The following is a 17,518-nucleotide window of genomic DNA, read 5'->3' on the forward strand; positions in this document are numbered from 1 at the left end:
AGCTGTGAGATATCACATAGATCACATACAAGGACTTACAGTGATATGCTAAGACAGCTAGTCTACATCACATATCACCGTACATCAGGACATGTTTGCTTAATCTCTGTGACAGTCTACATCACGTATCACTGTTGTATTTGAGTTATGGTATATTTCAGCATGTCACTGTTAGGAAGTTATGCTTGTCTTTGTGTGATGCCTTAGGATGTCACTGTAAGAACATTATGCATGGTCTAATACCGACAGGCAGTGATATGCTAAGACATCACATAAACCAAGTATAATGACTGGCAGCACTTGATTTGCTAAGACATCACATAATCCAAGCATCATTACTGACAGCTCATAAAATAAGCATAATTACTGACAGTGATATGCTAAGACATCACATAAACCAGGCATAATGACTGACAGTGATATAATAAGACATTAGACCATGCATAATGTTCTTACAGTGACATCCTAAGGCATCACACAAAGACAAGCATAACTTCCTAACAGTGACATGCTGAAATATACCATAACTCAAATACAACAGTGATACGTGATGTAGACTGTCACAGAGATTAAGCAAACATGTCCTGATGTACGGTGATATGTGATGTAGACTAGCTGTCAGAGAGATTAAGCATGAATTTTCTGTTGTGCAGTGATGATTCATCATATATACAATCATATTTACAAATTTTATAATGTATCTATATCGTGATAGGTCCCTTAATTGCGATAGATCATAATTTAAGGGAATATATTTACTTGTTGTATTCACAGACATAGAAGGAGGTGACTCTGGTGGTCATGCTTTGAGCAATCATCGTAACTGTAGCTTCAGTACCTTCAACAAGGACAATGATGAATCAGGCAGTACTCACTGTGCTGTTGAACGCCATGGTGCCTGGTGGTACAAGAGCTGTGCAACATCTAACCTCAATGGTGACTACATGGCAGCAGATGATAATGAATCAAGCATACACTGGTATGATCTACCTGGAGGTCTATATAACATCAAATACACAGAAATGAAGATAAGACCTGTCTAGATACGGTTCTTTCCACTAAGTACTTGATAAGAGGATCAAAACTAACAAACACACTGGAGTTCAGCAAATATATCATCCATATCAGCAAACAGAAATGTTACTGATAACCCAAATTTCACCCCCCCCCCCTCCATGTACACAGCCTCCTCGAAACTTCTCTAAACAGACACAGACCAGCTAGCCGTGTTTTACATTCAGACTGAGGATCCCGTTGTTTTTTACACTCTTTAAGTCCATGTACCCTACCTAATTTTAACGATATCTATTAACATTAGAATTTTTCTGAGGACCTTGTGATTCTTTCCGTCTGAGGACTCGCAATTTCTTTTTTCAAGCCCTCAGTCAGAATACAAAACAAGTGCAGACACACACATTCCTATGTATTGTTGTCAGTCCTGAATAAATACCAATATTGTGTGCGCAGGTATAAGTTCAGATACGTGTTCTCAATAAGAGTAGTTACCCATATCACGTCATGGGATGAATGGGATTGCCTATTGGAATTCTCAACATGCATTTCTCACAAAAAAATACACCTTAAAAGGTTGTGTTGCTGAATCAAATGCACTTTAATATTTTCCTAGCCTTTATGCATAGTTTACCCAAACATTAGATTGCATAACACTGTTGTACACAGAATTTATGAAATTATCTTGACTCTCTGTATTGCATTTGAATTACTATGTATATTCATGTTTGATTTTTAATGAGAATTGATTGGTAGTGACTTTCCAGCCAAAGAAGGGGCTCTCTAGCATTTTGACAAAGGAGACTGTGATATTATTCCTGAATCAAGGTAACATGGTCGCACTCACCAGATAAGCTTGGATACACACATGCTTGGTAATCGACTGCTTCAAGGTTAAAAACAAGTATTTTAAAATGCACAAGTGAAGGTGGTTAAAACAATTAGTTTGACTTCTAACTTCGAATATATGTTTCAAAAACCTGTCTACTTCAATAATTAGAAAGGAAGGTGTACATATATACTATTAGTGATCAGATCACAGCCTCACAGTACCGATGTGATATACAGTTAGAGACTACAGCTTGTCAAGTTCAGGAAACTAGGTAAGATCTTGTGACAGCACCCTCTGATGGATCTGGGGGATGGCTGGAGAGCGCCCCCCCCCCCCTCCTACATTGAGAAGTAACCTGTTAATCGTGATATAGTCAAACTGGATGGGTAGGAATGATAATGAATTTATGATAACCATCAGTTTTGGTGATGTTGAGATAGTTCAATGTTAATTTGTGTAAACACGGTAAGCAGGCAATGATTAGTAAGGCTTTGTTAGGTTCTACATAACATTGGTACACAGTTTATGATTACATAAGTTTGGTAATGATGATTACACAAAATTGGTAAACAGTTTATGATTACATCAGTTTGGTAAGGATGATTACGGAAGGGAGGTAAACAGTTTATTATTTCATCAGTTTGGTAAGGATGATAACATAAGATTGGTAAACATTTTATGATTTCATCAATTTGGTAAGGATGATTACACAGATTGGTAAACAGTTTATGATTACATCAATTTGGTATTGGTAAACAGTTTATGATTACATCAGTTTGGAAAGGATGATTACATAAGATTGGTAAACAGTTTATGATTTCATCAATTTGGTAAGGATGATTACATGAGATTGGTAAACAGTTTATGATTACATCAGTTGGGTAATGATTATGTGAGGTTGGTAAAAAGGATATAAGACTAGTGATAATATATTTGTTTGTTTAGAATGAGAATTCACCATATTGGTTCATTGTTGGTTTAATGGTTACATCTGCAGCATGTATATATATTCACTATATTGTCCATCAGTTTACTGTATATACAGCCCAGGCTTTAAAGCAGTTTGTTATGTTTCACTGTGCGGCATTTTTCATTTATGATATTATAATCTCCATTGTATATATATATATATATATTTTTATGTATATATATATATATATATATATATATATATATATATGTATTTATCTATTTGTTACTTAGTGCAAGATTCATCGAATAAACATTGCGTAAATGTCCATGTTCTTTGGTCACTCGTTCCGTCCATTTCCGGGAGTCATCATCAGGGGCAGACTGACCTATGCCATACACCCTTGAGCAAAACCGCGGTCATTACACCAGTATGGTAAACAGCCACACTCAAGTCACAAAATTGGCAGGTAGTTAGCGAATCCAAGAAGATCGTAAAACAATTTCCCCCATAGAACTAACACAGTGACTTGAGTCTATGATTAAACTGCTGCCAGGAAAATCACTGATTATTACTTGTACTTAGGATGAAGTGTCTCATCACCACTCGACCAGAAGCATAGCAGATATAAATAGGTGACATGCAATCAATCCCCCCCCCCTCTCCTCCCCACTCCCTGGCCCAGTCCTACCAGTGGTGCTGCAGAGAGCAGTCTACCAATGGTGCAGCAATAGAAATGGGACAACAGAGGAGAGTCTGCATTCAACTAAGCGCAGTCATGGTTTGGTTTTGGCTGGGAAATTTCTAAACTTGTCACCTCTAGACATCTAGATATGGCACTTTCTGGCTTTCTCTGTTCAGGTCAGGTTTTGGTCTGAATTTTCAGTTTTTCACCATTGTGTTTCTTTTATTGTCCTCTTTCATATAACATAAACATGTATGACAGGGTTGTCCAACCTTTTGCAGAGAAGGGCCACGTGGAATGATTATGATGAAGGACGGGGCCGCATGAACCCTACGCTCGATTTTTCGATTTTTTTGCGCGAAGCCTACGGCAATAAAATGTGAGCACTGCGCGCGGAGCGCACTGATATATTTTCCTTCCTGATAAAACAGATGAATAAAGTCCAGCCGCCCCCCCCCCCCTTCCTCCCCTCTGCTGAGAGAGTGTCACACAAACTGACCTGTATGCAGTTTTTTGGACCCAGAAGGTTCGAATGATTGATTATAAAGCTTCAAATTGTTATCAATAAATCTGTTCACTAAATTTCACACCGTAGAGCATCTCTGGCGGGCCGGACGCAACCCTGCGGCGGGCCGGACTGTGGCCCGTGGGCCGTAGGTTGGACAACCCTGATGTATGACAACTGAACCAATCCTTTAAATATTTGAGAAACAACCATCAGTGCAGCGGAGGCTTATCAAGTAACGCGGCTGGACTACTTAGTTTAACACACTATCCATTAGTTCAGTTTCACAGATGCAACACAAAACTCAATAGGAAAACAAGACCTATAGCCTGAAGTATTTGTTTACATTAACATGAACAGTTTATCAGTGACAAAAAGTGTTGAATGGCGACCAATGGTGCTCTGCTGTTCATATTAAGTATACAGGAACAATGTTTGGAGAGAGGCCGAAATATTAAAATTCCAATAACTCCACAACCTTAAATCTGATTGTAACCAAACATGGAATACAGTTGTTGGTTATAATATTTGGTACATGTGGGCATAACTGTTATGAGATTGGGTGATGACATACAACACTTTTTTTTCCACTAAACAAGGAACCATAGTGTCCGTTGTGCTCTTGTTAAACAATGGAATAACATAACGTACGTCATCATCGATTTATCCTTAAAGGAGCATTCCAGGACTTGAGCATACTTTAAAGATGAATTTCTCGTAAACTAGACTACACAGAAACATTGCCGGCACTCAACTCATTCCTATTTCTTGGACAGTCAATATGACGTATTAAGACTAAAGTCATCCTTAAATATAACCTAACCTGCTTGAATGTGAGTGAAGCTTAAAAAAAAAAATCTTTTATGCTTTAAGAGCTTGTAGACGTTTTATTTATTTCCTTTACTCTTATAGTGATAACAACACGCGTAAGAAGAAATATATGGAACAAATATTGTACTACACTTGCTGAATATCGGATTTGATTTGACGGATAATAGCCTCCACCACCCCCCCCCCCAATTGCTCTGTGCCCATCTCTGATTGGCAGACCGGTCAGTCATCCCTCCCCACCCCTCTTTGGTCCTCATGTAATTATCGTCTTGACCAACGTTAACGTCTCCATTAATACCAGATTTATTACAACGGGTAAATAGAAAAGAAATGGTGCCATGGGCCGTTACACCTTGCATAATTACGTGTACATCCATTGTGCCAACGGGAAACATGAGCTGTTGTAGGTCGGTAACCTTTTGACTCCAAGTAATAGCAATACTCCAAGTTATAGCCAACAGAGTATAAAGGGACAAGAAAAGAAACTATATATAACCATATGGTTAATTCAGTGGCGTACCTAGAATAGCTGGCACCCGTGGCGGATTCTTCCTTAGTCACTCCGTGCCGGGGATGCCGTCCTGGGGGAAGTGTCTAAGACTTCCCCTTCCACTTTGTGAATTGTTTTTATGTTAGGTGGCTTAAATGCATCTTTGGCAAAGCCTTGAACTGATTACACAATGATTTACAAAAACAATAATGAACTTGAGGGGCATGGGGCTGTAGCATGGCACCAACCTGACTGGTATCCAGGCGGACCTCACCCGCTTAGTACGCCACTGGGGAAATGGTTATGTCATTAAGAAAATTGCGCTAAAATTTATGAAAAGGAGCACTTTTGCACGATATTATTTGAACAGTTATTAAGCTACGGCTGAGCTCTGACAGCATTAAAAACTCCACAAGAAAATAGTTGTGAAAGCTCCTTTCTCAAAATCTACTGGTTTATGTCACAAAGGGTTTTTTTGTTGGTAACCATGAAAGTCATCCAATAACTGGAATAAATATTTACAAAACATTGGATTTTTGTACCAACTCGTGGACCAAAATGGACGCAACGTCAATATACGAATTTGGGATTAATCTTTGGATATTACTTCCTTTACTATATCATATATAGTTGTCATCCATGAACATATAGTTGTCAATCCATGAACATATACAAGAGTAGTCTTTCATATCTCAAAAAGTGACATCACAGTTTTTATAGGCATATCTCATTGTTCAAAATCAGAAAGAAAAAACTCTCGTTATCATAAAGAAAATATTAATTCTCAGCGATACGGTAATTGCTTCTAATAATAGCACAGATGTCGCGTTTTGAACATGGTAGACAATATTATAAAGAAATCAAATTTTTAAAAAGAATATATAATGAGCCTTACAAACTCTTGATTACTAAAACCCCGTACGTACGTGTCATAATAATCAAACGAGGTTCAACAGGGTTTACTGCTCCAACTATATAGGCCTATCATAACAAAAATTATCATAATAATATTGAATTACACTCACAAAACAGAACGGGCTTTTCATACGAAAAAAGGAAAAGTTAAAGCGAAATCAATTTCATTTACATATTAACATGGAAATGCAGACCTTCACACACACACACGGCAATGCGATCGATTGTTTGTTGATGTGATCGATTGTACGGTGATGTGATCGATTGTATGGTGTTGTGATCGATTGTACTGTGATGTGATCGACTATACTGTGATGTGATCGACTATACTGTGATGTGATCGACTATACTGTGATGTGATCGATTGTATGGTGTTGTGATCGATTGTACTGTGATGTGATCGACTATACTGTGATGTGATCGACTATACTGTGATGTGATCGACTATACTGTGATGTGATCGATTGTATGGTGTTGTGATCGATCGTACTGTGATGTGATCGACTATACTGTGATGTGATCGACTATACTGTGATGTGATCGACTATACTGTGATGTGATCGATTGTATGGTGTTGTGATCGATTGTACTGTGATGTGATCGAGTGTACTGTGATGTGATCGAGTGTACTGTGCTGTGATTGATTGTACTGTGATCGATTGTACGGTGCTGTGATCGATTGTATAGGGTTGTTGTCGATTGTAATGTGATGTGATCGATTGTGCAGTGATGTGATCGATTGTATATGTGATCGATTCTACGGTGATGTGATTTGTTGTCCGGTGTTGTGATCGGTTGTACTGTGATGTGATCGTGATGTGATTTGATGTGATCGATTGTACAGTGTTGTTTTCGATTGTACTGTGATGTGATCGAATGTACGGTGCTGTGATCGACTGTACTGTGATGTGATCAATTGTACGGTGATGTGTCCGATTGTACGATGATGTGATCGATTCTACGGTATTGTAATTGATTATACGGGGATGTGATCGATTCTACGGTGATATGATCGATTCAGCGGTGACGTGACAAACATACCGATTACTTAGTGAGATATTATGGGGTATCACATTATGTGCAACTAAACTGAGACTTGGTCAGAAAATCAACTTAACCCTAAACAGCTCAAGATACAGCTTTTCATTTCACCCTCAGTGTACTATATGCAGGTGTGATTTTGTCATTATGCCCTGATCTATAGCTTTAATGATATAACGGTATATTGTCAACGGATGAGCGATCGCATATCATATTCTTAATAAGTTTTAGCAATCACTCCTGCATCATTTTGAATCTCTATTAAACATCGTTTTATTGATTGCTAAAAAGATTCATAAATAAACACACTGACGACTCTGCCTCTTTTCACCCTTCTCTTATCATCCTATTCTTTCATTTATCTTTGCTTTGTTCCATGCATGTATACGATTGATATATCTAATTAAATGTATTACACAAGTGTACTCTGCAATAAAATGGTATAAAATGGTTTTAGGGTGCAATTTTTTATTCAGTGTAAACTTTTATGACATTTTCTAAGAATCGTGAAATTAAACCGAGTAGAGTAGTAAAGTACATGTCAGCTGTTGCTAAAATCTTACTTTTCATTATTATTAATATATATATATATAATAATAATAATATTAGGCATTTAGCTACGGTTTTCTTGGTAAACCATATCACAGCGCTGACAAGTTGTATTACCCCTGTCCCAGAGACAATCCCTCCAGGCGGCAGCAGTTATATACTGCGCCCAATGACAAGTTACCTCACAGGTACCCATTTAACCCCTGGGTGGAGAGAGGCAAGTGAGATAAAGCATCTTGCCCAAGGACACAACGTAATAGGCAGGAATCGAACCAGCTATCCTTGGATCACGAGTCCGACGCCTTAGCCAATTGGCCACCACGCTCCCAAATACGACCCATCCTACTGACCCATCCTCACGAACCCCCCCCCCAAATCCCAGAATCCAAACACCCAATTTCTGTAAACTAAATATATCTATATATATATATATATATATATATACAGTTTTTTCTTATCATATCAGATACGACTTCTTCCTTTTTGTTAATGAGTTTCCTTCTCGTGTTTATGACCATACTTTATATTTCGTCAGGCAGTTTATAATCCAATTGATACACTGATATGCGCATTGTTTGTTATTAATTTGTAATATTAGTAACATGGATGCATTATTTTTGGCAGAATAAGGTCACCGAAAGGTGATGACGCAGGAAGTGTCGCTTTTCACTTGAGGCCTTTAGTGAGATCATATAGCGCTTGCTAAATGTTGGCTTTTAGGGTATAGAATATATATATATATATATATATATATATATATATATATAATACGACGTTAGCATCAGGCTATATATAGCGTTTACACATTGCAACTCACACACATCATGCTAGGGATATCCATGGAGGGTGTGAAGGCGGCGGTAGTTGGGGACGATGAGGGGATGGGGAAGGGGGGGGCGGAGGAGAAAGGAATCTGAAACATGTCCATATATATATATATATATATATTTATATATATATATATATAAGTATATATATATATATATAAATATATATATATATATATATATATATGGACATATATATAAGTATATATATATATATATATTATATAAATATATATATCTTTATATATATATATAACTACTCGTCAACTGGCGACCGAGTCTACTAGAGTTCTACTCGGCAGAACGATAAATTTACTCTCCATTTTTTCTCGCTAATTGTTTGTGTAATATAAGCCTAGGTAGTATGGCCTAATTTAGGATATCGCCGTATAGTATTACCGTTAGTTGTTTACAGCAAAAAAGATCTATAATAGTGGTTCTTCGAAAGTGTTTAAAACATGATATATGTGAAAATATAAAACGGTGAAACACTGTCAGCAATGTTTAGGACACAAAAATAAGTAATGGCATGGCTGACCATCTGTATCTTTCACTTGACATGACATCACACTACTGTATCAGTCAGTGTATACATGTGTTAGGATCGTTAACAAGTTAAGATAACGCTTGGCACTGACAATTATTATTATTATCGATCGATTACTGAGTGTCGGATATACAGCTTTCATTGGTCAGGTCTCGAGAATTATCAATTTTTTTCACTAAAAATTAATCCAATAAACTTCCTGTTGTTCATTCCGAGATATGTAATGTTATTTCGGCAAAATTATTATTTTACGTTTGTTCCCTTGAAAGTTCAGTTTGTATCACTAGACCACACCTGAAAATCTCCGTACATAATGTACGTAAAAATAGTAAGCGATTTCACACAGTTATCTCCCATTGATCGTTGAACAAAAATGCATTTTGGACTTGCTTCAAGTTCAGTGCAATAAACTTTCTTATCGGAATATATACATTTACTGTTGCTGATGAAGGAAGAAACCACAAAGCTCAGACAGCAGTTACATTGTGATACTTTAAAAACTTTTTTTGTGAAAATACGCGATTTTTGGTGTGCACACACTATGTTTCTGCTAAGGTTCCCGCGAATACTGCTTGCATACTTTTCTTTGGGAAAATGAATAAATGATGATGTTGAATGAAGTTGAATTGTGCGAAGATAGGGTAGGGAGGGGAGGGGGGTTGCAAACTAGTTCTTCATCTGATGAGTCGTTCGTTGGTGGTGATTTGCATTTTGTTGTTGTGTTTGGGGATCGATACCGTCGGCGTGGCGTCGCCCTTTGCTGGAAAATTTCCTCTTGTCAATTGATGTGGTAGGTTTAAAATCTGTTATGGGCGGGCCATTCTCAGAAATGTGCAATAAATCTCTCAGAGTATGGGGCAAGAGAAGTGTTTTGTGGGAAGTGTTGATTCTATTCACGGTTGAGAATCCCCTTTCACAAACTGCAGAAATCACTGACAGAACCATTATTACTTTAAATAATTCAGACAACTGAGGATAGTTGCAGCCTTCCTGGATTACAAGCTGGGATAGGGGACCAATGATTGAATATTTTTGCCACTGACTTGAGTTGAGCCCACTCTTTCTGATTTTCCTCATTTATTTCTTCAAGCCATCTGGGTTGTTCTGATCATTTAGCAGAAAGTACTACAATGATCAGCCATCCTCCCAGGTTCTTTAACACCCAGCCGAAGAAATCAAAGTTTCGTCTTTTCTTACTGGCCATAATAAGGGTCAACAATTTGGTAACGGACCTGAAAGTTTGTCGACAAAAGCCGAAGCTATGACTCATATTACTGACTTGTGAGTTGGGATACAATGCTTTACTTATTGATATGACAGGTTGGCCTTATCGCGCGATTGCGGTTAACCTACTGGCAACACTGTTTACATTTGTACCGATCGTACACACAAGGTATCCACCTCTGGTTGTGATGTCTTTACACTTTTATTTAAGTTTTTTCCATTTTGGTTACACCTATCGTGCATCAGTTAGTTTGAGCGAATAGTATCAATTAGTTTCGAGCTGATGAACAGAGCTGCCCTTGATAATACTACTGTTATGTATGACATTAGGCAATAGGCCTTTCTTGATTGGCTCACAAGATACTAGTAAGCCTATCGTATAAAGTCAGTGAGCGAATGAGCCACTCGCCAAAATGTCGAGCGTAATGCATTTTTTGCTCGCCAGTCGCAAAATTCTACTCGCCATTGGCGAGTTGGCGACCGTATTTGTCGAGGCCTGATATTTATATACATATATATTTATATATATATATATATATATATATATATATATATATATATATATATATATATATATATATATATATATATACATATATATATAAATATATATATATATATATATATATATTTATATTTATATATATATATATGAATATATATATATATAAATATAAATATATTTATATATATATATATATATAAATATATATATATATATATAAATATATATATATATGAATATATATATATATATAAATATAAATATATTTACATATATAATATATATATATATATATAAACATATATATATAAACATATATATATATATATATCGAACATAACTGTATATCTAATATAACTGTATATCGAACCGACGTGAAGTGTTAGTCAGAAACCATTCGGCCTCTCCCAATTGGCATAAGTGGTTGTTTACCTTCATAAAAATTACTGACTTCGATAGTATTATGGTATGAGGGAAACGTTACAGTTACCTAACAGTGTTGACAATGATTGTTTCAATTAAATATAGAAGTAATCACTTTACATAAAATCTGATAATGTTCGTATGACTTACAGTTTGGTGGTAAATATAATAATAGCTACAACTCATATATACTGTATTCGCTAAGATATTTTAAGATGTTTACAACCAGAATGCAAAATGCATTGAGGATTCGATGACTTCAATGCACTAGACTTCTGCTTCTTATAACCAAACTATAGCTGTTACAATAACACTATGGCATGATAAACACAGTCAGTATACTGTATGCAGGCGCGTATCCAGGGGGGGGGGCTTTGGGGGCGCGCGCCCCCCGGGTAAGAAAAAGAGGAGAGAAAAAAAGGGAGAGAAGAAAAAAGGAAAAAAAGAGGGGGGAAAAGAGGAGGAAGGAGAGGAAGGAAGGGAAAAGAAGAAGGAGAGAAAAAGGAGAAAAGGAGGGAGTAGAAGAAAAACGCCTAGACACAGGGAAGAGAAAGAGGAACAGTTATAATTACAGCTCTGATCCCTATTATATACACAGGGTAGCCAGTGACGGACCGAGGATTTCGGAAGGGGCGTGCGCCTCAGCTTACACCGACAACTCCATTTTTTACGTTTCCATTTTTCCTCTCTCACTAATGTATATATATATATATATATATATATATATATATATATATATATATATATATATATATATATATATATATATATATATATATATATATGTATATATGTATGTATATATGTATATAGTATATCATGACGCGTGTGTGTGTATGGACGCCTTAAACAATTAACATTGTGCTATGAAACCAACTGTGGCTGGTCTTGAACTCGACCGAGTCGTCGGGGAACATGACTCGGTGTTAGCCCAGGATCTATATGCGAACTGCACTAGACATATATGTCTTTCGATGCAACACTGTCATGCAGAGTTATACAACGTTATACAACGCGAACTGAATGCTAATTGTTTTCCCATCCCTAGTACCGTAACTCATACAATGAATCTAAAAATAAATTCCGCATGCGATTTGAGAATTGAGCACATTTCCTGTGAATATCATGTAGGTGGATCCAAAGGCGTATCATTGCCGGCGGGGGGGGGGGGGGGCGGACGCACCCATCACTTCTTGAGATTGTTCCCATCTGCATGAAAACGCGCGATGAGTTACAAAACCAGACCCATCGTATACAAAAGTCTACTTGGATTATTTTTTTCCCTGATTTCTTTCTGCAGACGCCCATGCATTTCCCCAAACTAAATTTCTAAGCCACGAGACCTAAAACTTAAGGAGGTATGGGAGCATCATTGGGTCTGGGAAATGTTGTTTCCGGCGATCTGGGAGGTATATTTGCCAAAAATTTCTTGTACGCTACGCGCGAACCCATGGTCGCGCTCCGCTTAGATAGTATCAGAGAACAGACACGCGTCCCCACCATTATCCAAGACTGATCTGCGCCCATGCACCAATATGTTAACTGTGTCTGAAGTTTCGAAATTTCCCTGACAAACATTCCTAAACATGGAGGTTTTTCTGTATTGGCTGTCCATAGATGAAATTTTGTGCAACATTATGGGTATGTTTTGAAGTGAATATTGACGGGTATTGTGGGCCGCGACGTAGAATCACCTTCAAAAGCAATGATCCACAGGGAGATGCGATAAGGTCGAACATGATGTGTGACTGGTGACAATCTTCAAAAAGGTTACGGATGGAGAAATAAATATTTGGGAAAATACTTGGTTACTCAGGCAATAGTGAACATCTAGTTGGTTATTTTCAAGCCCGAGATGTGCCATTTCCGGTGATCTGGGGTGTCAAAACAAGAAATGTTCTTGTACGCTGCGCGCCAACTGATGGTGGCGCTCCGCTTAGATAGTAATTCGCGCCCCCGGGTTAGAAAATCCTGGATACGCCCCTGGTATGTGGCGCTACACACCTCCAATATTATGAATCCACACACCAAGTATTAGAGGTATCCATGATTTCTATCGTTAGATATCATGTAAAAGGTTTTTCAGAGTTTGACCTCTGGTGACCTATAGGAGATTTGACCTCACAATATACCGTGTATGAAAAGTATCCATGATTTCTACCCATGAGAAATCATGTTTGGAAGGTTTTCAGGCCTCGACAAATATTTTAAAAGTACTCGCTAGTTGGCGACCGTGGCCATGGGCGGCAATCATGGGGGGGGGGGGGGGACGGGGGACAAGTCCCCCCAATATTTGAGGTGGGGGATATAGTATCTAATATCCCCCCCACCCAATACTTGGTGGCATAGTTTTTTGTGGCTAAAAATAGAAAATAATGCGTGAGATTATTTATCCAAATCATATTTGACCATGGCTAAAACTTCATCCTACACATGCTGTATGAGGTAAATGACACTCCGTGGTCGTTTCTGTGACCTGGGACCGTATCGCAAGTTGTCACTCATGATTATTATCATAATGTCTGGACATCTCTTGTATATTATGAGTGTAAGTACGTACAATCATATATATGAGATCTGTCACTCCTATCCCACTTGTTAGAGTTGCACATGCCTCGATTGCACCTGTTTCACATGTTCATAACTTAGGAGTCGTATTTGACAAAAATCTGAACATGGAGTCTCATGTAAATAATATCTGCCGGGCTGCATTTCTCGCTCTTCATAAGATTGGTAAAATTCGTCGATTTTTTTGAACAATCAAACTACTGAGCGGCTTGTCCATGCTTTTATTACATCATGCTTGGACTACTGCAATAGTGTGATCTTTGGTCTCCCTAATAGTCAACTGGCTAAATTGCAACGCATTCAAAACTCTGCTGCCAGGTTGATCACTCGCACTAGCCCTGTCTCTCACATAACCCCCATACTTCATGACCTTCATTGACTACCTGTCAAACTGCGTATTGATTACAAGGTACTCCTGTTAACCTTTAAATGTATTCATTGTATTGCGCCACACTACTTGGGTGAACTTGTTCAAAGTTATACCCCAACTCGCCGTCTGCGTTCTAGCACCCAATCTTTGCTCTCTATGCACCCTGTGTCACCTAAATCTTATGGCGAGCGATTTTTCCAGTACTCCTCAACCCTCCTTTGGAATAAACTCCCACTCAACATAAAGAATGTCGTGTCTGTTAAGATGTTCAAAACTGTTTTGAAGACACACCTGTTTTCATTGTTATAATTGTTATGTTTACTCTTATTGTATATTGTGTACATATCTTTCACTTTCTTTTGTAGAGCGCGGCGAGACTTTATTGTAAGTTGCGCTATATAAGAACTGTTTATTATTATTATTATTATGATCCACATCGATATGGGTTCACTGGGTTTCCATTTGGCCTGTTTCTACAAGATGTCTAACCGCAGGCGCGTAGCCAATGGGGGGGGGGGAGAGAAGGGGGAGACCCCCCCTTGAGCATATTTTTTATGATATCGAAGTTTTATAGTAGCCGTTGTAAGAGGTTTTAATATTTGTATACCAATAAATTAACTGTGTCTGAATTTTCGAAAATTCCTTGACCAACATTCTACATCATACTTCCCTCTACTCGTGCAATTTTGACCGGCCTGTTAGGGGTTGAAGGGGGGTTTTCTATATTGGTTGTCCATAGATGAAATTTTGTGCAACAATATGTTTTGAAGTGAATTTATTATTCAAATTCTGAACAAATAATGGGCTTAAAACCGTGAAAAGTGGGGCTGACGGGTATTGCGGGCCGTTACGTAGAATTACCTACAAAAGCAATGATGCACAGGAGATGCGATGAGGTCGAACATGATGTGTGACTGGTGACAATCTTGAAAAAGGTTATGGATGGATAAAAAACTATTGGGAAAAACTTGGTTCTCAGGCAAAAGTGTACATCTGGTTGGTCATTTTCAAGCCCGAGAAGTGCCATTTCCGGTGATCTGGGGGGCTATCAAAACCAGAAATTTTCTTGTGCGCTGCGCGCCAACCAATGGTGGTGCTCCGCTTTGATAGTATTTTGGGGGTGAAAGTTGCTACGCGCCTGCACCCAAGCAAATGTCCCCCCCCCCCCCCAATATTTGAAAAAAATCGCCGCCCCTGACCGTCGCTAAATATCTACTCGCCAAATTTCACTCGTCAGTAGGCCTTTATGATTGTTGTTCAATTCTCCAAAGTACAGATCTGCAACATCAATACTTTCTATGAACAAAGGTTAGGCAGTTGGCAGATATATGGTGCTACGTACTTGCGCATTGGAATGTCATGTTCTTTTGCAGTATGAAATTTAGACTTGAAACAATGAAAATCTGAGGTTGTAAGAGCATCTATCTTCCAATAATCCTAGCAGCCACAACAGCAAACTTGTGTCAAAACTTCTTAAATTGTTCGATACTTTGCGAATTATGACTGATAGCCAGTAGGAAAATACCTTAAGAAATAATTAAGGAGATGTTTAGCCATCTTAAGTGTATTGGTATTCTGTCTGGTATTATTCACGTTGTTGTGTTAACGAACCCTATTCTACCCAACCGTTGCTGGCCTAGACAACATAAATTGCTCACAGGCCCAGCCAGGTTTGTTCAAGTTCCATAATCATAAACGTGACGAAAGTCGAACGTTAATTTTAAGGCCTAGCTACACTGAAACTGGTGGAAGTGACTACACAAATTGAGATCAACAACCGATCCGAACAAAAGCTCGTGAACTCACTGCCAAACTAAGACCGTTTTACACAATTATTTCGCATTGAGATTGGTCATAGTGAAAATCTAACTAGACGAACTGTTAAGTTTCATAAACGCTGCCTGGTCACAACGAAACTACATCCAACCTGGAATAAATACGACGGAAAAAGTCCAATAGAACCGCTGTACTACAAAGTACACCTTTCTGCACGCAAAATAAGGCTTCCGAGCGGCACGTTGAAGGCCAATGCAAATATGTCCGTATTTTCAGTTTAGATTCTACGTTTGCCCATAAGCTCATTTCCAATTGCCAATAACCTCCTATTCGTATGAGGCGCAACGCACATGTCATCTGATAGGCTGGTCTGTGGAAGATACGGTTGCTTATAAAACAAGGTTTCAACAATTTGGCGTCTGGTGACTCCAACTGACCTTTGACCTCAATATAATCTTGTACTGAACGTGTACCAACTACACACTATATATGAGATTCGTCCAACCTTCCCTTCTTGAGTTATCGTGTTAACAAGGTTTTCACAATTTGAACTCTAGTGACCCCAAATGGACTTGGACCTCCACCAAATACAATAGGGATCTTGAACTCAATGTGGTACTCCTTCACACGAAATGCAAGATTGATCCAAGCTCTTGTGACATCGTGTTTACAAGGTCTACTCACTTTCACCCCTGGTGACCCCAAATGACCTTTGATCTCCACAAAAAAAAAAACTATAGACTGCTGCTCCCACATGTGGTCCTCCTACACACGAAATATGAGATTGGTCCAAATTACCTCCTTGAGTTATGGTGTTTACAAGGTTTCACTATTTGGCCCCTGGTGACCCCAAATGACCTTTGACCTCCCCACAAAACAATAGCGTTCTTCTACTCAATGTGGTACTCATATACACCTAATATTAGATTGGTCCAGGCTTCTCTTCTTGAGATATCGTGTTTACAAGCGAGGCGTCACACACACAGACACCACACACATAAAAAACACGCATACATACATGTGATATCTTCTTGTTGATCATTTCTGCTGGTTATACCTTTATTAGTTACTCAAGTTTCTTTTCAGATCTGTGAGTTCACAGACTTGTATAGCCTTTTTCACTAGATGTAAGTGTTTTTTAACTGCAATTGTGAATTTGCTTAAGTTTAATTTATTTTATTTATGTAATTTAAGCAGTTTGTCTACCTGTTATTGGAAATTGAGTTTCAACATGATGAAATAGGTATCATATTATATACCTTCGTTAATCACACCTTTATGTCAACATAATAGTCCAGAATGTAAATTAGTTTGTTGTTATCCCATTGATATGAAAACACAAAACTGCCAGGGCTGCAAGAAAAACGCATCTCTCTCATTTTCAGACTTTCTTTGATACATTACCAACTATGCATGACCACATGCATGTAGACAGCTTTGTAAGCATTGCCTAAAATTGTGCTAGAAAGATCAATAATGACCACCTTCAGAGCAATCCCATTTCACTAT

General features: G+C 38.1%; 1 protein-coding gene across 2 annotated transcripts in view; it reads left to right on the top strand.

Annotated features, from left to right (window-relative positions):
* LOC139976207 (fibrinogen-like protein A) overlaps positions 1-3,081 on the top strand; it is a 28,611-nt gene extending 25,530 nt beyond the window's left edge. For both annotated transcript variants that reach the window (XM_071984729.1, XM_071984728.1), the window contains one exon: positions 775-3,081. In XM_071984729.1, the coding sequence (XP_071840830.1) occupies positions 775-1,043 (269 nt within the window). In that variant the 3' untranslated portion in view covers positions 1,044-3,081. The remainder of the gene's footprint in view (positions 1-774) is intronic.
* The last annotated feature ends 14,437 nt before the right edge of the window (positions 3,082-17,518 follow it).

Source organism: Apostichopus japonicus, chromosome 11, assembly GCF_037975245.1.
Source record: "Apostichopus japonicus isolate 1M-3 chromosome 11, ASM3797524v1, whole genome shotgun sequence".
NCBI classification, from domain to species: Eukaryota; Metazoa; Echinodermata; class Holothuroidea; order Aspidochirotida; family Stichopodidae; genus Apostichopus; species Apostichopus japonicus.